Source organism: Phaethon aethereus, assembly GCF_964289735.1.
Source record: "Phaethon aethereus genome assembly, chromosome: 5".
Taxonomy (NCBI): Eukaryota; Metazoa; Chordata; class Aves; order Phaethontiformes; family Phaethontidae; genus Phaethon; species Phaethon aethereus.
Genome location: NC_138579.1, coordinates 54,657,567 through 54,680,410, shown reverse-complemented (window position 1 = coordinate 54,680,410; position 22,844 = coordinate 54,657,567). Strand labels below are relative to the sequence as shown.

Here is a 22,844-nt window from a genome sequence, read left to right as displayed (position 1 = left end):
GGTAGAAGATAAAGCAAGAAAAACTGTCAAATTTCACTAAAAAAAACCCCAGAAAAACACCCCAAAATGCCAAAAAAATAAAAAAATTAAGCTACTTGGCATTGCTCATTGGCTTTCTCTGTAATAGCTCCTGAAAGCTGCATGTAGAAACTTGGAAAATATCACTCCATAATAGTCCAGGATCTCATCTAGCATAGATTCTCAGCTCCATATAGAGCTACACTATATTCTTGCATGGATACCATCCAGAATCCTGCATAATTTTTGGACTTGTTTTGCCATTCTGTCAGTACCACTTCTCTGCTCTTGATGCCAGAAGACTTCCTGGCTTAGAATATGAACACAAGAACAGCTGTAGAAGATAACAAATTCCATTTAGCTCTGTATCCCATCACTGCAGGCTGCTGAAGAAGTGCTATAAGAACAGGATGGAAGGATGAAGTAATACTTCCCCAAAATGAGCACTCAATCTCTAATGTCATGGTTCAGAGATTGCTCAACTGGGGCGGGGGGGGGAAGTAGTGCCATGTGCAGTGCCAGTTACCAGCTGCCTTCCTCGCTTTCCAGTCTTGTAAAACTTGTGAACAAAGCTTCTGTTTCTGCATCTTATCTATTTTTGTCTCCTTCACTGTTTTTCACTACTGTTGAGAACGAGAATTCCTAAACTGAAAAGCAAATAACGTGCTATTTCTGGAAAAAAAATCATTATCCAAACGCAAGAATATTCCTTATAAATCTCAGCAGCTCAGTGTCCTTATTCCAAAAGAGAAGTCATGGATAACCACATGATCAAATTTTGCAAGCTAGGATCTAGAACTAGACTTAAAATTAACCACTTAAAATGAACCACTTGGGGCCTATCTATCTATAAGGCCAAATTAACTGTCAGATTACTCTGTAAATTGCTATCTATTCCAAGTTCATTGCTTGTGCGTAGATGTAAATAAATGTATACTATCTAGGACGGTGATGAATGGTGACTAAATGTACCCTGTGAATTCAGTCCTGAATACTTTTTTCTAATTAAATCCTTTGTTCTGTCAGCAAGTTCCAGGAAGTGATTTCTGTAATTTAGAACAGTCAAAATGTGTTGTTACAAATCTGCATTAACTATTTTTTTCCCAGAATACTGTCTTCTATGCTCTTAGGAGATAAAGCTGCATCACTCAAACAAAAAGGTGGGCTTTGCTGTGACTACCATTATTGATAATCCAAAAGAAGTTATTTTAGATAAGACTCTTAACTGGACTAGTCTGATATCCATTCTAGTGTTCAGAATAAGCACTTAATTCTCTCCAGAAGTGACTAGCATGCAGGCAGGGAGAAATTAATGAGAACAGCATTTTTAAAGCTTTAATCTCTGACAGAAGTTCAGGGGGTGGGTACAGAGGTGTGGAATAGCTGTAGGGGAAACAAATCATAAGAGGGTCCGTAACCGCTTTTCAGAGGCAGATCAGAGAAAAGGCAACTCCAAACAATGTTTTCACTGAAAACATACGAGAGACGAAAATACAGAAGCAGCAGTGGTAAAGGAGCCAGGATACAGGCTCCCAAGAGACTTCCCAGCACAAGGAAACAGCTGGAGGGCTTGCTCCCTCTACTGGAGTATCCTGATAGACCCACGAGAGACTTGCTAGTTAGACCCACTTTTAAGTCCACAGCAAATCTCTGGAACTAGGAAACAAAGATAAACGCAGGGCTGATTACCATTGCTGCCTTACTATCACCAGGACTTTTGAAGGACTGAATATGTACTTGAATATGCAGATGAAGGCAGAGGGGAGTAAGCTATTTCATTGCTTTTTTTTTTTAAAAGAAACAAAATAAGGCACACAAGCTGAAATCTGTATTTTTCAAATTATATCAGTTCAGTCAAACTGGAACATAGGAGAAGGAAGCAGACCTTTTCAGTGTCTCATGTAATGCAGATGAACAACTCTTGTTATACGATCTTTGCTCTAGGACAGATTACTCACCATCATTACGGTAGCCGCATGTAAAGCAAGCCACCTGCCTTTTTGAGCTGTAAGTTCTAGTCCAGTACAGCCTGATCTTAAATACTTTGGCTTATGAATAAATAGGCTATTCCTACAGCAAACAGAGAGTAAACCTTTCCTAAAGTATCTTCAGATGAACATAATATCATCACTTAGTTATTTAGTGTTGGATAAGTCATAGTAGCATGATGCATCTGGACATCAAGAAACTGTGACTCAGACACATACTAACACAGCTCTACTCCTGCTTGCAATAGTTTGTGGCTGAGGCTCCTCTTTCTCTCTTGTAGAATTATGGTCAGCTTTGGGATCTGAGACACCTCACATAGCTTTGGACAGTATCTTGCACCTTACAACCCAGCTTTCTGTCTGCTAAGTGAGAGTTGAGAGTGCCTTACTCCTTCGTGCCTTTTTATAACTTAAGTTACATAGCACTGGTGTGGAATCTGCCTCCTCCTGCATATAATGTCCAATATTTGGTACAAACATCTTCAATTTTAGCTGCACCTTATAAGCACAACAGTAAAAGAGTATAATATTTGACTAAAAACTCAGCTAGATGTAAATTAACGGTTTTGTAGCCCTTTCAGTTTAAACAGGTTCACATTTTCCATTTTTTTGTCAACTCAGTGAACACCTTGGTCTACTGGTGATCACCTTACAAATTCAATGGAGGAAATGGACAACAAGCCCTGCAGCAGTGACAAAGAGGAAGCTTTCAAAAGAGAACTGCCATACTCTATAGGAGAAATAGACTTCACAGCTGCCGGGAAGAAACGTGGAAAGGTACAGCACTGAGGAGTTTTAAGCCTTTAACACTATTGTTGTTCTTCAGCTATTACTTCTTAGCATTAAATGTAGAGACTGTAATAATAACGAGGGTCAATGTGCCACAGTGCAAGGCACCACGTTGTACTCAAGGTAGGGACCATACCTTCCTGGACATGAAAGTTATTTCAAATAAGGCCTATTAATATACAGAAATTAATCACTTGACTTGCACTGACATGCTACAAGTACAGTTGCTCACTTTTTCCTTCAAAAAACAAAAACAATCATGTGCCCAGCTTCCTTCATTTTGCATCTTTTTCCTGTTTTAACCTCTTTCTGACAAAAATTAATCACTATGGATTTCAACATTTTAAACATACTTTTGAGCCTCTTCAAGACTCTCTTTGAAGTTCTCTCTTTCTGTTCTGCTAATATGTAGAGAAGGATGTACATGGATCCACCTCCTCACTAGTCCTCTGTGCACAGTGTTAGAGCAGAAGGAATTCCTAGGATCAGAAATCTGCCTTAGGATTTTGTTTCATCATAAAGTCTTAAGCACAAAGCCAAAATATATACAGAACAGGAAGAAGTGATAGATTCATATAATATGTTCTTGAAAAACAGACATGAAATCAAGGAAATACTTTAGCTAGTGCAGGAACAAGAAAATCCTAAGAAATGTGTTGGCTTTACTAGACTGCCATGGAACTGAAGGCAGTTCAAGAGGAATAGCAGCATTAAAGGACAGAATGATATGTCAATCAGCAACACAGAATTAACCCATGGAACCAACCCAATTAGTGAGATGACAATTATATAGAAGCCTGCTAAATTCATCCTGGTATTTAGTTCTGTCAGGTCTTAGGTCAAATAAATTTTTCTTAAATAACCAAGCCAATAATAAATTTCCTTATGCATTCACCATGAACAATACCTCTACTGTATTCTATTGTCCCATTGTTATTTAATATTTTTTTGTTTGTTTGTTGAAGTTCATTAAGGTGCCATGTACCATTCATCCTGGAATTATATTTGAAGTTATGCTCAATACATGGAAGTTACCTGCTCCCAATTTGGTTGTCTCTCTAGTAGGGGAAGAAGAAAATTTCCAGATGAAGCCTTGGCTACGGGACACCTTAAAAAAAGGACTTATAAAGGCAGCTCAAAGCACAGGTTAGTGCTTTATACTTTAAAGAACAAATTTATATTCCTACTGGATTCTCACACCTAGCATCCAGTGTTTTTTTTTTTTAATGTCAGTGAGCCTGCTTACATGATTATTTTTGGAAGTTCAAAGCTTTGCTGAATGTAGCCTACAACCTGTATTTAAATAGCATTGAAAAGGAAAATTACTGTATTAGAAATAGCAAAAATAGGCTATTTCAAACCAAATTACTCTAGGCAACCATTCCTTAAGTGTAAGATTACCTGAGGTTATTCCCTCAGAGTTGACACTAAAAAATAGCATGAGATGGGACCAAATACATTGTCCCTCTTTGGTGCCATAGCAAAATAATTTTTAAGAAAGCATGGCAATTTGACTTCAACAAGAGTCAGTTTAGGTCAAAAATAATAATTTTTGTTGTCTCCATTCTCACTTTTTAGCTACCAGTCAAAATCATGTTACAATAGTTTTTATTTTTTGAAGATTTTTTCCTTCAAATCTAAGAGTTTAACAGGCTTTGTTAGTAAAACAGGCTATGATTAGACTCAAGTTTAAACAAAAAGCCCTTGGTAATGTACAACACAAATGTCTACCATGAGCAGAAAATAAGTCAGCTCACTTTCTCCCTGGCTATTCAAATGAATGACAAGAGTAGTGAAAAGCATTTAAAACAAAACCAAACAAATCAATGTGTGGGAACACGCATGCAAGTGGCTTTCATTTGATTTTTTTTTCCCCCCCCATAGATTTATGAAAATACCTGCAAAATGAAATGAACGTATCTGTAAGCATTTCACAGCAAGCTCTTGGTTTAGCTCCACTGGTTCAGACAAGATTGTAGCAGTTTCACTTCTTGTAATGAGCCAAGTACAAAAGCTCTTTTTGGTACTTTTGTATGACACAGATGTTCTCTATCTCCAGCTGCCTTCCATACTTAAGACTGGACAGCATCAAGATATCCAGTTCCATTATGTTACATATTTGAAAAAGTTTGGTTATCTCTTTACCCAGGCTTCTCAAAATTCTTTGTCACCATAACAACACTGCTGTAAATCCTACTCTCCTCAAGAATTCACTCTCCAACACACATGAGAATGAGAGAAAGAACATCAGATTAAGCAGGCTATGCCCAAGCTCTTCTGCTACCAGGTTATTGCATGGGACTGTTTAGTCCTCAGTTCAAGCCTGTAACTTCCTCCACCCTGTCCCTTTGCTCTTCCTTGTGTAACAGACCTGTGTGGTACAATGATGTTTCTGCTCATATTTAGACAGTAAGTGACTCTAGACTGGACACAGCATTCTTGATGGGTATATTGACATCAAGTAAAGATGGCTGTGTTGCATCACATGATATGCTAAGCATGTTTGCTTGGGCATATAATTTCTTCTTGCTTTCCTTATTAAAGCCTTACATACTTTGTATGTATTTTAATTCTAAAAGTTACAGTCCATCAAGACCTGTCTACTGTTTATCTAATTTAAAAAACCTTAGATCTAGTACTGCAAGTAATGGTACTTGACACACAAAGATGTTCAATTATAAGGAAATTATCTAACCATTTTTAAAAAAATAATTTCAGATGCCTGGATTTTTACCAGTGCTTTACGTGTGGGAATAACAAGACATTTAGTACAAGCAGTCAGAGATCATGCACTGGCTAGTACTTCATCCAAAGCAAGAGTGATTGCCATAGGAATAACTTCACTCAGAAAAATTCAGCACAGAGAAATTCTGGACAACACAAAGGTATTTTTTGCTTATTCTACTCGTGAGACAGGGTTGTTCAGAAGTAAGCTGCACCTTTACAAAGTTTTGAAGTAGTAGGCAGAATTGATCTAACTGAAAAAAAAAAAAGTGGGATTTTGAGGGAAAACAGAAATAGAGCAGGAAGAGTTGTTAGACCCTAATGATTCTGTGCCCTGTGCACATTGTACTTGGCTGCAATTCTGCAAATATCCAGCAGGTGTCAGCAATGAGACATTAGCTCAGCGACCAGCGTAAGGAAGGGTGAACGTCAAGGAAAAAAATCATGCATCACAAGGTACCTTTAATATTTTTTCCCTTGTCCACTTACTGCAGAAGCACTTAGTCCAAGCTATTTCATAAATACTGTAAAAAGTATATTTTCTAGTATGGAACACAGGCCATAAATATTTCAAGACCAAGTGTTTTTAAGTAGTCATTGAACTGGTGTCTAATATGCAAAAACTTCTTAATGCTCCAGGCCAAAAACGCTAGCCATGCAGGATTTTGTCTAGTTATTGGGAGCTCTAGGGAATTCACAGTTCAGGTCAAAGCAATTGAAGTTCATGCAAAAACAAAAAAACAAACAAACAAACAACAACCTCACACAACAAAACTGTTCCTGAAAATGTCAGCACAAGTTCACGCTGAACTGACCTGGAGATGGAGAAAAAAAAAAAATATGGCATGAACTTCTTCTCACAGCATATATTCTGCTTAGGACAGACAGTATTATAACAGTAACGTAGGTATGTAATGACAATGAATGATAGTTCCTCTGTGCTCTTTTACTTTCCTGCAGTATCTAAGAAACAAGTGACAAACACAGCCCTTTGAACTCACACCTAGTTCTCTGAGATAGGCTAGCAAGTACCAGCTAGCAGCTGGGAGACCATATCAGCAATGTATTGTCACCGAGCTTCCCCTTTTTCCATCTTTTTTGCCAAGGACAGCTACCTGTGTACTCTACCAGGTGGGACTCTAGCTGGAAGACTTTAACCTATTTGTGTGGCTGAACTGCTCCAAAAGGACCTCAGAGGAAAGAATTTGGTTCATTGCATTTGTGAATTTTGTTCAGGAAAGTTGCTTTGGCGAGTGCAAACTAACTGTTTTGCCTCCCTCCCAGGCTAAGTGATTAAAATGCATGCATATCTTTCCCCACCAGCGGCTACAAAGCAAGTGCACTGGTCTTTTTATTGCATTAGATTGTCTCCCCTTAACTAAAGCCCAAATTCTTTGTCAAGCAGTATTTTGTGTAGAGCATTCCTGACCCTATAACTTCTGGCACTGCTTCCACCCAAAGACAGTCTGGATTTTAGTCAGCAACTTTAAGACAAAGGAACTATAGACAGGGATGTTGATCTAAACCCACTTCTCTCTATACTTGGCACTAACACTAGCAGCTTGTTGTGTAAAAGAGAGCTAGCAGTCCACACTAGCAAGGAAAAAAAAAACCAAGCCTTGAAATCAGTGGATCCCTCCCACCTCTTCCGTGTTAATGGTATGCTTTAAACATCACTGAAAGATCACTTCCACATTTTCAGAGAATAAATAGAAAAATCCCCAAGAGCCTTTTTCAATTGGTTGTTCTGTGTCCAGCTCCTAATCAAAGGCCAGATCTTTGGTGAGCAGGCTTAATGTTACATGGCAGCAGAATATAGGCACACCCTCTGTCAAAACAAAATTTGAAGGCAAATTAATTGTGTCAAGCAGCTTTCCCCAACAAATGAGAGACAAAGAAAAGGAGGTAAAAGGAAATTGCAGCAGTTGTTATTTTTAAAGGACATGCAAATTTACTGATTTTTTTTCCTGGAACAGCCTCTGATGTTCCTAATCTTTCCAGAGCTGCTGACAGGGAAAGAAGTCATAGGAACATGCCTGACTATAGCCTTTTCACCTTGCTTTGAAGGAGGTTTCTCTTCTCCAGTTTGGCTGTATACAGCTTCATTTCAGAAAGCCACTTAGGGGCATGCTATGCAGTGTGCTTAACTCTTCTACCTGCAGCATGAAGGAGCTTGTCCTCTGGGGTTACTTAATGTTTTTATGCCTTAATAGTGCTGCTGTGAGCTCCTGGTGATATGTTCACCACCTCTCCAACATCAGCCTTAGCCTTGGCTGTGGAGAAGAACCTGGATGACTCCTAGGTTGGACTTCTCCCAGGATTCAACTGGGCACTTGCTCTTCCTAGCAGGCACTGCCAAAAGCTGAGATTAAGAAAGGCTCTACATAAGATCTGGCTCTTAAAAAACAGACGATAAATCTCACTGCCATACCTTAATGACAACTAGGTTACTTGCATGGTTACACTGCTGTCTCAAAAGGCTTTAAGACCTGTCTGTGTCCACAAAATTAGTGGGAGGAAAATGCAATACACAGGCACAACAGCCAAGCTGACAGTCTGAGTTTTGTTCTGCTCAAAGGCTGCAGGAAAGAGGCATGATAAAAGGAAATGCACATTTTAAACAATTGCTTTAATCTGTCTTACTTGCAATAGGACAATGATTATGAAGATGAAAAAAAAGAATAACCAGGCATTTACAGCCTGGCTTGCAGCTAAGAGTGATATGTCAAAGTGGACGTGCAACAGTGGGGAAGCAAGATTTATTAAGGAAGTAAGGGGAGCTTGAAAAAGTGTGTGGGTAGAAGACCATATGTAGTGCAATCCTTAGAACAAAGGGCTAGCAGGGGTTCTGTTTTACCCAGACAGTGATTTTATGCAAAAATTAATTAATAAATTATTTCAAGATACAACATCCTTCACCCAAAATAAAAGATAAGATTGCACTTTCTAAATGTCTGCCTGTCACTCACTGTTTTAGAATGCAATTTCCAAACTGAGAATAACCATTAGACCTCATATAACCCTGTCAATTAAATAAAGCCACATTTAAACTGATAGAGACATATAGCAGGCTAACTTGGGGCTAAACATGAACAAAACACTACCGAAATGAGTAGGTTTGCCCCTGTTTATACCAGCTGAGACTTTAGCCCTCCGAGACATTACAGCTCCATCCACAATTATCAAGTCTCATGGCCCCTTTCCACTTGTCCAACAAACATTTCCAAAACCTCTGAATGAATGCCTACATTCCAGAAATGATGACTGTGATGTCACTGTATTTTTTGCAGAGCCCAGGAGGGAAGATTCATGGACTTCAGCTTTCAGTCCTGTCAAGTCTGGCACCTTTCAGAAGGGAAACATTCTCTTTCTCTACCCTTTTCAAAGAGTCTATTCAAGTGTCTCAAAAGTGGTGTGCTATGTCATGGTGCAGACACTGCAAAAATGTAGATGAAGCATATAAAATCATGGACTTTTTTTGTAGAGGGCACTAATATCTCTCCTCCTTTCTCTAGAATGAGAGTCTTGTACACTACCAATCAGATGATAATATCCAAAGCCCACTGTATTCCCTGGACCACAACCATTCCCATTTTATTTTGGTGGATCACATAACACCAGATGAGCCAGATGGAACCACTAAACTACGTCTCACCTTGGAAAAGCATATTTCAGAGCAGCGTACCGGGTATGGTGGTAAGTAGCCTCTATATAGGCATGCTAACTTGAATAATACTGATGTTACAGTGATAGTGGGCCCCGGCCTTATCAAAGGCAAGTCCAAGTCTCAAATTGGGCAATCATCTACATACGCAAGATCAAGTAAACACATTTGTCATTATATAAGAGGCAGAACTAAGGTGACTTCTGAAGTTGAGAAAGCTGCTCTTTGAACCAAAAATCCTGACTTTTATTGCATGTCCTTAAACATAGCTCAAAGCTGATCAAAGCATAGTTCAAATTGCCTTAAAACACAAGTGGAAAATAAATCCAGCTTTAAGTGCTTTAGCCAGTCGCTTCAGGAGATGGGTGTTCATTGTTGTATACTTTTATCCCCTCTCACACACAGGTTCTTGAACTGCTCCCACACTGGAAGAAAATACTTGTTCCAAAGCTCTCTGAAATATTTTAAGCCATAGTTATTTCAGGATAAAATCTTACCTGGGTAAACAACATAGCATCTAATGGTTATCTAAATCTATGTGACATTTGTTTATAATGAGAAATGAGTATTGGGCAGGCCTCCTACTGCTAGTTGTGGAAAGAATTCAGTTGTACAATTACTTTTACCTTTCCTTTGTTTCCCTAACACCTGTAGTGCTAGCACAGCTGAAACAGAAGGGAGAGCGCCCTTATTCACATTTGTATGCATCAATGGAATATTCAATTACATAGCCCATAGTATGGTTGCACAGATGTACTCAAGAGCATGAACGCGCCTGAAGAATGCTTATCTGGTGACTCAGATAGGAAAGACCACAGGTGGACTGTAATGGTAGGCTGAGGTTGCAGTGCTGAGAGTAGAAAGTAGCCTCTTTCTGCTTGCAAGCCAAACTTGATTGAAAAAATCTTAGTGGAACAATTTTCTGTCAAAAAATGCTGATTCATTTGACAAATATTTCACTGGAACGTATCGAATTCAGCGATATCTCCTATAAACAAAGCCAATGTTGTTCATTTAAGTTCATTTATATTCAAGCTGAGCAAAGCTATGTGACTTTACTCAAGTAAAACACTTTAAGGTCATGTAGAATTTCCCTATTAAAAAAACCAACAAACTAGAAATCTTTCAGAGGAGGTTTTTGATATGCTAAATATTCTTTGCAATTAAAGTGACAATCCCCACCCCTCCTCTAGCTAAATTTTATCTAAACTATGGTAAATAAAGAATATTTGAAGCCATAAACATATCTTGAGGTAATTATAGTCACAGAGGTCACTCTTCAAACTAGAACATCACCTTATAGAGGTATAACAATGCTATGCCATTCACTGAAACAAATGAAGTTACTTGCCAGTCATGTCTTGGCTACAGCTCGGTTCTACCTTATCTCTATAGTTATCCCACAACAGATCCAACAAGCAATAAGTGGCAATCTGTACACGCTGTGGGAGACCTACAAAGCAAAATGTCAAAAACCTGTTTGAACCAAATGCCTTTTATCTTCCAACTGAAAGAGGCATTCATCTCATGATGCTACTGTTTTGATGGAGCTCTTTTAGGCCAATCTGTAGTCACCTTTGGATCACAGAGTTCAGCATTTACAGTATAAACCAACTAGAATTAAGTGGGCCCCTGTGGGAGGATGGCTAAGGACAGGGATGCCTACACCTTTTCTTCCCCTGCTGTCATGACATAAGTTAAGTATTTCAGTAGCATTTCTTTTAAATGTACGAGATTATGTTATTAATAATCACCACATTAGACTTTGCTAAATGAAATTTTAAGGCTTGGTTTATGCATAGTAACAAAGGGTATATCATTCCTATGAACTCGTATCTGGCTCATCTCACCCTACCTGGTCTACATAGTCAGCCTCTTGGTATTCTTAAATCTTCCTTTTATCAGGTTTTTCTCCTGGATTCCACTACACCTTCCTGCACATGCATAACACCTGCGTAACTGTATCTTAATATAAATAATGGTAGCTGCCTCTCTGAAAACCTAAAAGTCTTGTCTTGCATCCTAATGCAGCTCCATTGCATTATCTGATCACCTTGCAGTAAATAAATAACTTAAGGTAAGTTCTATGACATACAGAAGTACCAATATCCATATTTTGCAGCTGAGGTGTACTGAGGTAAGAACAGACTGGACTGCTTGCCAGGGACCATGCAGGATGTGTGAGGCAAAGGTGCCTTCGTCCTGAATCTTACACTAGGACCCTATCTGCTACGTCACAGTGTTATTCTCTTCCCTTGCCACTTGCTTCTGCGATTGCCTGCATTCCACAGGCTGACGTTCTAGTAGGTACCAAAACAGCACGTAACAGGAGAAGTCTTCTCAAGGGGCCAGCTGAAGCACAATAGTTTTGTGAAAGCTGTTAACTTTTTGAAAATTAAACCATCTATTTCTCAGGAACAGGTAGCATTGAGATCCCTGTGCTTTGCTTACTGGTAAATGGAGGACCAGGCACACTTGAGGTAAGAAGCCGTTTGCAACTTTAAAAAAAATAAATTAACTGGTGCTAAGTAATTAATGGAAAATTTGGCTGAATAACAAACACATGTATTGCCACTTTGCATAAAGTCAAAATTCATATCTATACACCATTAAGAACTGAATTCTGTTAATATTAAATTTGCCAGTATTTGTTTGAGAGAAATATTTCCTTTTGAATAGGTGCCAGCTGATCATTAAAGCTTCCATTGCCAGCTCATACAGTGGGAAGAAGGAATCCAAAACCAAAACAAACCCACAGAAGCCAGCTCCAAATCTAGCTAAATAGAAATACTGTCCTATTACTTGAGGTGACATACAAAAACACATTAATCATTCAGTGCTGTCCAGCAACTGTGAGACAACTGCCTCTGTCACAGAGATCAGAGGAAGTACAAGGCCAGGTTTGCTCGACATGCCATGTAAAACTACAGTGTCCTAGTTCCACTGAGCAAAAATACATTCTGGGATAGAAGGCTGGAGAATTGTCTGTTAACAATGCCATATCTTCTTCAGTGAAGGATCAATTTTGATTTTTTTCCTGAATAGCTCTACAACATAAAGAATCTGTTAACTAGGAGATACTCTTTGATTTCTAGTGTACTTTTACTGGTATTTTATTTTGCTACTTTGCAGCAGCCGGTGCGTCCACACAGCATTTTATAAAAATAATACTCTCAGATGAAAAAGAATACTTTACAGTACCTTGAGAGAGACGTTTAACCATAATTTAAAGTTTCTGAGTGATGATACTCTGCCACACAAGCTGATAACCTCTTCCAGAATAATGACTCATTTCTAGTCATGTTTTCAGTTTCCAGTCTCTGTATCTTGTCATATCTCTGTCAGCTGGACTAAAACACTAGGCTTTTGTCACCTCTTGAGCTTTCCTTCTAGAAGATAAATATGGCAGTGTTTTCTGTATCTTGAAAAATCACATATCACTACTTATAAGTCCTCTTTTAAAAGTTTTAGAGAACAAAGTGACTTGGAAACCAAAGGTGACTGACTGGAGCTGCCCTAAATTTACATGCGCTGGGAATGGATACTGCGCTTTTTTAGAATATAATTTTCTTAAATACAAATTGAGTAATATGCACCAAGGACTACAACAGTTGTTAAAAAACAAAACAAATTAAACTGAAAAAATCCACACCCCACCCTAGGCAACAAGCAAATTAATAGTTAGATTCTTGGAGTCTCATTAGCTTCTTGCATAACTCCAGAGTAAGAAATACATTGGAAGCAAATAGTCATTACTGCAATTATGATGCCATGGCCTCTGCTTTCCTCTCTCAACAACCTGCCCAACTCATTCTAATCACACAAGCAATAGAATTATCCACCTTTTACTCTTGTAGTTGCTATGCTTCAGTGGCTTTTTCCTTTGGCCCAATGTTGTATACCCACAGGCAAATTCCTGATTTTCAGAACGTATTGCCAGGGTTAGTGCCTGCCTAGAATTTCTGTATAGTGGTCCTCTTGCACTTGACTATGCTGAAACACAAACTGCAGGGGGAAACAAAAAAAGTCAGGCATGAAGAAGGTTTATGCATTGTTTGTCCAAATCAGGTTGCTTAGCTACTCAGCAGATGTGTCATGAAAGGTATAGTCAGGGGCCTATACATGGACGACCTGCTACAGAATCAGGAAAATCCTAGTAACTTAGAGGAGTCTGGACTGACTCCATAGTGAGTCTAGTTTAGGTACACATTTAGTCCTAGTTTGCAAGAAATCCTTCATCTGAATAACATTTTTCTTTCCATATATGAATTCTAAAAATGTACTTTTTAAATTACAGAGAATTTGCAGTGGTTTGGACAATTCTGCTCCCTGGCTTATCTTAGCAGGGTCTGGAGGTACAGCTGACATCCTAGCTGCATTCATGAATGACCCGCAGCTTATCACACCAGAAGCTGTTGAAAAGCAATTTAAGGAAAAATTCCCTTCAGAAAGCTTCTTGTGGAAGGACGTTCTCCAATGGACAGCAACAGTGAGCTCCAATGTTTGATAGTTGCATGCATCATGTTCACAAGCTCTCTCCTACCATTTCTAACTTTGGCAGTCCATTCAGTACAGGTTTGACAAGAAGCTACCCAGAAGTTTTGAGTGTTGAAGTGGTCTGGCACTAGTGTCATAGAATACCTCTCTAGCATTAAATTCAAGTGCTCAGTTGATCATACAAACTACTTTGTCCTAGTGATTCAGCTGAACACTTAAGGCTCTGTCCTTCCTCAATTATTTCCTCAAGTAACAGCCAGCACCCAAGAACCCCACAGTTCTTCTGGAGGACATGAAGCATTATTTGTACTCCACAGCTGTGCAGCTTGTGCAGCTGTCAGAGAAGAGACCTAATTCATGATCTACAGCTGTTAAATGGAAACCTAATTGTGGTTAAGCATGAATAAATTAAAAAGAATGAAGGGTATTTAGAAATTGTCCTATCTATTGTCAGTTATGTGTGTCCTTAACAAAGAAAGACAAAACAGTTTTACAGATTTTCCTTTTTGTCTTGAGGTGCACTTGCTGGACTTAAACCACTATGCACAAGTGTTTAAGAAACAAAAAAATAATTTGACATTGTCTTTATGTTAAGATTGAAGATCTGTGTGCCTTAGATAAACGAAGTCCACTCAACCTGACCCACTACTTATTCTTTGCAGTCCCTGCTGTAATCCTTAACTTTAACAGTTCCATATATTAATTCCATTAGGGAGAACTTTGCCAGATCACTAACACAAGGGGAATGGAAGGGCATCTAGAAGCAATATTGCAAGATGCTCACAAAGTCTCAGTGCAGCTGCACTTCGAGAAAGAAAACTCAATAAATAGAGAAGCAGAAGGAAAGAGTACTGTATATATCAATATTTGATGACTTTTACTCAAAGAAGATTTAGAAACTATGCTTTTAAATAAAAAACTCTGAGAGCAAAACTTAAATGTCAAAGCAGGAAAAGGTAAAACAAAACCAGTGGTATGCTGGCCACAGCATGACTCCGAGTCAAATAAGAATGTGAGTTAAGGAAGAATCTTTTAATTAAAGCACTGCTTCGGTTCTCAGGATAGCCAACTTCTGTTCCTCCTATCCTGCTAGGTGATTTTGGGAAAGGCAGTAACTCCCTCCTTTCCTTAAGACTTATTTATATATGGGAAAATAATAATGTTTTTCTTCTTGCCAAACCTCAGCTTTACAGCTAGAACATAAGTTTTTGGGAAATACCGTATGTGTGATTATGTATGCATTAATACATAGCAGTAGGACAATAGGTAAAATTATTTTTGTTTCAACTCCCAATAGATTCAGAACATTATTTCACACCAACATCTTCTAACTCTGCACAACTTTGAGCAAGATGGCTCAGAAGAACTAGACACAGTCATTTTAAAAGCTTTAGTAAAAGGTAAGAACAATAAACACAGCACAGTATCATACTTGTCTTGACTTCTTCCTATGCCATAAACTTATTTCATTCTTGTCTACAGCAAGTTCAGTTGACTGTTGGATCAGATTTCATTTCTGATGCAGTTCTGCTTGCTTATTGACAAATTAACTGTGGCAGTTACCATAGCTCTTGTAACCTTGCTTTAATCTCATGCTATCGTATAGTACTATATAAAGTTAAGTAGAAGTTATAGAAGAACTGAAATACACTGCAGCTGTTATTCCAATTACAAGCCATTAAAAAACCCCCACCAAACCAAAAAATGCAAGTAGACCTGAACTGCCTTAGTTCCAGGAACAACCCATTTCTCCTATAAGAAATCTTCTGAAAGAAGACATTACTTCCTCTGCCACCCATTTCAGTTTGTGTTAATGTAATTGTTTGTGTTAGCCTAAATTTAGCGTGGGAGAAAAAGAGAGACATTCTATTCCCAATGTGCAAACTGAAACAAGACAAAAAACAATAGCCAGTCCTGTCCCCCTCTCCTTCTGCAAGCCAGGGTCTCTTAAAATCCTACAGACGTTTAAACTTAATGTTTTAGTAGAGAATTCAGTTAGCAAAAATTACTGTTTTTTAAATATTAGTATTTCTTAAGTTAAGAAAAAAAATACTGTGAAGGGTTCCTGGTTAAGCAACCCAAAAATCCATCATAGCTGAAGGAGAGCTTGTATTGCTAATCAAGTTACCAATACTATATTAAATTAAACATAACAAGTGTAATATACTGAGTTTATTTGCATTTCTTATTTTTGCCAGCCTGTAAAAGTCACAGTCAGGAGGCTCAGGAATATCTGGATGAACTGAAGCTGGCAGTGGCCTGGAATAGAGTGGACATAGCTAAAAGTGAAATATTCAATGGTGACGTGGAGTGGAAGGTACCAGGTTTTATTGTCTTAGAGGACAATTTGTGTATAATCCAATGTGTACAGGACACCGGAACATCCTGATAGAAGGCTTCAGTTTTTAACACTACCTGCATTCTCCACTGACAGACTGGGCAGTGGTCGTATTCTTCCTTAGGCTGTTTGTCCTTCTGGTCCCCTATATGATAATGGATAAAGACAGAGGAATAATTCAGTGGTCACGGTCTCTTTCTTGAGCTCTTTGGGGGAAAGAATCTTTCCCCTTTCCCGGGAAACAGGCCTTTAAAGCAAACAAACATGAGCTTACAAAGCAAAAGCAGCATGCAGATATTACCATTAGAAGATGATAGGCAGAATGTCACTGTTTCCAACTGCTGTATGAATACCCAGTGCAGTGGGTACTTAACATCACCACAACTCCTACAGCATGCTATTTGTGTTGATGTTTTAACACTAATGCTTACACAGACATTTTGTCACAGAGAAATGAAGAGAGTTCTACCCCTCTTTCTCATTGTACCCACTGTTGACCTGGTGGAAGACAAGCTTTACCGTGAGGACACGCACATTTTATCTCCCTCCTCATCCATCCATGATTAACCCCCAAAAATTTCTTTTTTTTTTTTTTTTCCCATCCCTTCATCAATCTAGTCCTGTGACCTGGAAGAAGTGATGATGGATGCTTTGGTCAATGACAAACCAGAATTTGTAAAGTTATTTATTGACAATGGGGCTAACATATCCGAATTCCTGACATACAGTCGTCTGCAGAGACTCTACTGTTCCATTTCTCAGAAATGTCTTCTCTATGAGCTTCTACGGAAGAAACATGAGGAAAGCAAGCTGACCTTGTCAGGGCTCACTGGTCAACAGCATAAGGAGATCTGTCCACTCTTCACTCTTAGTGAGGTCTCTAGAGTTCTCAAGGATTTTCTCCATGATGCCTGCAAAGGTTTCTATCAAGACGTCACACATCGAGGCAAGAAGAAATGTGTGAGTTACAACTTTCCACCACAGCCCAGCTCCCCTCCAATTTAGAATTTGAAAAATTTTAACTAGGTCTAGCCTTTGGGAGTGGGGCAGGGAAGATGAGAGAAACAGTCACTTTAGTTTCCCATTCCTTTTTTCAGCACATTATTATTATAGCTAAAATGGTTTGATCTTATTAATTTCAAAATTAAAAAGGAAAAGAAAGGAATTTCTAAGGCCGGTTGTGATTCTTCTTTCTCCCCCTCTGCATGTAGGGTTTTATGCAAGGTTTTACTGTACCTTGAACTAGTGCTAAGATACCTCACATGTGTATGAACAGATTCAATGAGCGATATATGGGCAATATGAAGAGATATATTTACGTTTATTAAGGAGTAATTAGACATAAAAATAGCAGTCTGCATTTTTCATACAGAATTTCAAGCGGAAGCACTTGAAAGACAGTATTTTCTAGAAGACAGACAAGCAGGTGATGGCTGTTTTCAATCCCAGGTCTGAAAATGGTAATCTTCATACGTAAAACTATTCCCAGATTTACACTGTGTAGGAGTAGATTGTGAGGTGGTCCTGGCAAGCACCCTGGCCAACACACGACAAGGATAACATGTGATGGGTACCATTGGGGAATGTCTATAGTGCACTGTCCGCAATTGTGCAATAGATATATCATCATTTTTGCATTTTGACAGTGTATTTAACGTTAAAACTCAGAAGTACCAAGTTCTTGCAAAAGCACTGGAAATAAGTTTGGACACATGATTTCAAAACAGAGAGGTATAAGAAATTTCATTAAAATCAGAGGTTAGACAAACTAAGCAATTAAATGTTTTGATATTTGCCGAGTTCTATTTTCATCTTTAAACAGTTTAAACTAAAAAATAAATTAAAAAAAAAAAAATTCTCACTCAAGAGCTTCAATCATTTTTGCTGTGATAAAGCCTAGCTAAATTAATTAGCAGTATAAAAAGCTAAGTTTGAATCTAGTCAGGATTTCTTTATTCACAAGGACAGACAATTTCGGGCAATACCTTTGAAGTCATTCAGCAGACTCCAGACTTGCAAATTTTACAGAAAAAAATTTACCCCCCAAAACTTCACTTACCTTCGTGGGATTTGGCAGCAAGTGAGGTAAAGCCAAGTACTGTAAATAAGGCCCAATTCAGATACCAGAACACACTGCTTACTAGTTTTTTGCTTTTAAAAGCTTCTTCCCATGGCTGCCACCAGTGGCTCAATCTCATTATCATTGGCAACAGAAGAAGCATCACTGTACTGGGATACCAGTGTCACTGGCTGCTAAATTGTGTGTCTTATTTCAAGTTAGGAACTAGTGGTTACAAAGACTGATGAGACTTTTGGATATCTTTGTCTCCTGCAAGGTTTTCAATGCAATTCAGTTGATCAAATAGCTCATTACAATCTAAAGAAAAAAACCACCAACACTCCAAAAATATGCCATTATAATAAATTTGAACAAAATCCTATAGTTTAAGTGATTAAAAAACCATATCCTTACAAGCACTTGTTTTATTAAAAAAAAAAATCCACTCTGGCTGCTGCTTCTAATTAACACAATATATATAAAGGCAGTTTTTAAATACACTTGAAACTCAGAACTTGACCTAAGTTGCCATACTTCCTCTGGAGAGTTTTTATTAATCAAAAGCTAAAGGAAGAAGCAGTGTTCTACTTAAAATAATCCCTGCATGAGGGAGAGGTTTCTCAAAGGGAAGACTTAAAATGAGGGCATTGACATACTCTATTCTTGTCCTGTACAGGGCCTGGGCAAGATTTATTTCTGTTGAAATAAAATGCCTTTTGTTCCCTTTTCTCTGAAACCGTGTCCTCTGTGGCAGTTGAGCAGAATCCAATATAACTGAAGGCAAGCTCAGATTAGTTAATCACAGGTTTGTCTTGTATGATATTACACACCAGCAGTGAAACCCTGGTCTTAATAAAGTCAGTGAGAGCTTTACCATCGACTTCAATGGAGTCACGGTTTCATCTGGAACATTCTCACACATATTGAGTTATACTGGGAACACAAGGGTCTTTTGATTCAGTACAGAATAAACTAATTACCTCTCAGTCCTACAGAAAAGAAAAAGAAAAATCGAAAGAATATGAAGTAGCTGTCAAAGCCAAGAGCAGCTTAGACCATGTTATTTGCATGGAATGAGACTGCAAAGCAGGTTTTAATTTCTACAAACTGTATTTCAGGATAAAATGAATACAAAGCGATTACCAGAATCCCTGGATATGAACCAGAAAAGCGAAAATCCTTGGAGGGATTTGTTTGTATGGGCAGTACTTCAAAACCGGCACAAGATGGCAAACTATTTCTGGGCTATGGTAAGCTTTGAGCTGTAGCGGCTGCAGGTGAAATACTGGCATATTTCAAATATATGAGATGTTCTTTGCTCAGCCTTGCAGCTCAGGTGACAGGTTTGTTTCTAAAATACGAGATGTGGCATTTATAGGACCTTTCTTCTCCGCGTGGCTCACGCCAGCAAGGGCCAGAGGGCCTGGCAGAGAAGGCGGGCTGAGCAGCAGCAGCTGTAAATCCGCGCTGCCTGACGCACGCTGATTAACGAGCGGCGGAGGCGGCCCTCCTCTTCCTCATTGCTGCTGACTCGCCACTCTCGGCCTCAGGTTTTGTTCCTTCCCGCAGGAGGTCAATTGTTTGGGTTCTAGCTCGATCAGAGGGATGACTCTGCAATCCAGCCTCCTCAGCTTACGTGCCGTATGTGTAGCGAACGGCAGCAAGCACGCTCAAAGGCCGAGCTTCAAGCTGGCAGAATTGGCTCCTGTTTTACAACCCTCCACAACCGAGGCCCTGTCTTGTGCATCTGGAGCGCGATGCCACCGCATCCCTCCGCACCCGGAGCCTGACACAGCTGTCGGGCTCCATCGCTGCGCTCCCAGGCGGCTGCGCCTGGCGCAGGGGGTGTCCCGGGGAGGGACGAACCGCAGCACAGCTCTTCAGCCAGCGGGCGCGTCTGCGGGCGGGCACGGCTGCCCCTCGCCGGGCCCTGGGTTTGAGGAGCCCTACTGCCAGGCGGCATGTTCCTCTGCTGTGTGCCGCTGCTCTGCCGCTGCCGGCCGCACTCCCTCCTTTCCCGTACGTCCTTAGCAGAGTCTCAGCACAGACATGTTTGAGGTATCCTGGCACTGTCAGACTGTTTTGCTCTATTTCCATAACGCATTTTCTCCTTTCAGTCTTTGGCTGCTACCCCAAATCAGGCCCCTCTAAGGTCAAGCAAACCCAGAAGTCCCCAGCCTTATAAGGTGCAAGAACTACCAATATGTGGTTTTCAATTCTCAAATATCACCAAAACCATCATTTCAAGTTGACATATTGGACTTTCAAGTCTGTATTTGAGGGAAGATTCTTCAAAGGGGAGATACGCGTGATGTTTGGGTTTTTTTTGTTAGACATGTTGCTTAGTGAAGTCTCCCAGTTCAGAAATGCCATCCAGTGTATGGTAACAGCAACACCCCTTTCAATTCTACAGGGTCAGGAGGGTGTAGCTTCAGCTCTGGCAGCCTGCAAGATCCTTAAAGAGATGTGCCGCCTGGAGACGGAGACCGAAGTAGCACGTATAATGAAAGAGGCCAAGTATGAGCAGCTCGCTGTTGGTAAGTAATAGCGCCTTTTTAACAGCATCAAAAACTTACGAAGTGACTGCCATTGGAAGGCAAGCAAGTGAAGAAAAAAAAAAATACCGCTTCAGTTGTAAAAGGTCAACTGTCGTGAATAATTTAAGAGCCCTGCAGCACAGGCAGTCCCAAACATTCAGATACCACAGGAGGAGGACTTAAAAACAATAATTTTGGAAAAAATCAGTGTTCCAAGACTGGCCCCTGGGACGCATGGAAGAAATTACTCTCCTGCTGCATGTTGGTATTTTAGCTGATCTTAGTACGAGGTGTGTTACAGCAGTGGGCAAGATAGAATAACCAAAACACTTCCAGGCTCACAGCAGCCTAGTTTTCCTGCAGTATCAAGCTTGCTCTGTAAGGGCCACTAGAGCAACAAGTTTTAAGGTTTGTAATTGCTGCTAAAAATAATTTGAGATTACCTCACCCAGAAGAGGGCTAACTGCACTGCAAACTGTGAGCGAGGCTCAGACTGGCTTCACAGCAGAGAAGCCGCCCCTCCCTGCAGCAGAAAGCATTCGGGCATCTGCAATGCCGGAATACCAGGCCGTCTCCCCTTTGCCTGGTTTAAGAACAGATGCCTGCACACAAGCTCCTCTGCAGATCCCGGCTTCCTGCTGTGAACAGAGGGCTTTAAAGTACGCCACACGTGGAAATGCAGAGGCTCTTTTCTCTCCCCTTAGAGCTAGTACATCAAGCAGTTGAAGGCTGATGCAGACATTGCTACATCATTTATACACAGATCACATTTTCCCCCTCTTCTCACAGGGCCATGATTATTTACAAAAGTCAGGCTCTCATATAATCACAGGGCTCCAGTAATTTAGACATGGAATTAGAGGGCCTAATCCAATACACAGAAGTCTGCTCCTTGGCTTTGGTAAGTATTAGATCAGATCCTCAATTTTAATTTCTGGCCTGGATGACACTGTCAATATCAAGTGAACATTCCTCAAGAACGATAAATACCACATCAACTGCAAAAGAAGTCGGTATATCAGCTTACTTTAAGTGAGATTGATCCTTTCCCCATCCCTCACAATGTAACAACAATAAAGTGTAGGCTGGCCTAGGAAAGGTACTGAGAAGATCAAGTAAATCAGCAGAATGAAACAGACACAAGAAGTCAAATCTTGTCTAATGAGAAAACCTTGACTTTTTGGACTGTTTATTCTAGTTCCAGCTCCAGGACCAGCTTCTCTGGAAACAGAACGACACCACAACACTCTACCAAGTCTAATACTATTTTATGGCAAATAGCTATGTCTTAAAACCAAGGATTTGTTGGCTACAAGCCAAAGCTGAGCTGCTGCTTTTGTTTAGTCTATTGAGATGAGTGGGGGCAGCTTGGCAACCCATCCTTCAAAGGGTAAGAGGATCACCCAAGAGATACAGTTTTGCTTGACATTGCCTAAAGTTCCACATGAGGCAGGTACAGATGAGTGACTATAACAAGTACTGACATGTTTCCAATAAGTTTCTTATGCTGTCTGTAGAAGAACTGAGAAAGAAAAATTTCTCCTCAGCTCAAACAACAATAGAAAAAAAAATGAAAGTGTTAGAAGCCCCAGGCTGAGAAGGGAGCATGCAGATACAAAGAGGTGAGAGGGAGGTACTGAGAGATTTACTCCATACCTTTCTGCAAATATTGGGAATTTTTAAATTACAGGTTTTTAGGTTTTTTTCCCACCAATGCAAATCTGCTTGATCTGCCCTCTGCCCCAACACATGGGAACGCATGCATAAAGCCAGTGAGTTATTCCTGCGTCCAGCATAATTCTTCTCTCTCTCCCACCTCCTCTTAGCGCGCTCAGGCTCTTTTCAACTACTTCAGCCTTGCAGAACTCTCTCATGCAAGGAGCAACTGGCAGCGCTCAGGCTTTGCTGCCACCATGCTGCATCCTACATGCATCACTCTTACCTGATATTAATTTTACATTTTTTCTTTTAAATTACAAGATCTGTTTGTCTATGTTTCCTTCATTTGGCAGAACTGTTTAGTGAATGCTACCACAACAGTGAGGAGAGAGCATTTGCTCTGTTGGTGAGGAAAAATCAGTACTGGAGCAAAACCACCTGCCTTCAGCTGGCTACAGAAGCAGATGCAAAGTCTTTTTTTGCGCATGATGGTGTCCAGGTAAGTTTTACAGACCCTTCCCTCACCACCTGTACCCCCAGGGCCTTTAAGCATGATGTTGGACACAGAAGA

The 22,844-nt window shown here is 39.8% G+C and overlaps 1 protein-coding gene across 1 annotated transcript in view; it reads left to right on the top strand.

Moving 5' to 3' along the window:
* Positions 1-2,623: 2,623 nt before the first annotated feature.
* TRPM5 (transient receptor potential cation channel subfamily M member 5) overlaps positions 2,624-22,844 on the top strand; it is a gene marked incomplete at its 3' end in the record, with an annotated part of 39,338 nt that continues 19,117 nt past the window's right edge. Inside the window, exons 1-12 of the mRNA XM_082000680.1 lie at positions 2,624-2,783; positions 3,761-3,941; positions 5,514-5,680; positions 9,035-9,215; positions 11,599-11,663; positions 13,481-13,672; positions 14,978-15,080; positions 15,879-15,997; positions 16,637-16,978; positions 19,196-19,327; positions 20,491-20,614; positions 22,627-22,772. Coding sequence (XP_081856806.1) covers positions 2,667-2,783; positions 3,761-3,941; positions 5,514-5,680; positions 9,035-9,215; positions 11,599-11,663; positions 13,481-13,672; positions 14,978-15,080; positions 15,879-15,997; positions 16,637-16,978; positions 19,196-19,327; positions 20,491-20,614; positions 22,627-22,772 — 1,869 coding nt within the window. The 5' untranslated portion in view covers positions 2,624-2,666. The remainder of the gene's footprint in view (positions 2,784-3,760; positions 3,942-5,513; positions 5,681-9,034; positions 9,216-11,598; positions 11,664-13,480; positions 13,673-14,977; positions 15,081-15,878; positions 15,998-16,636; positions 16,979-19,195; positions 19,328-20,490; positions 20,615-22,626; positions 22,773-22,844) is intronic.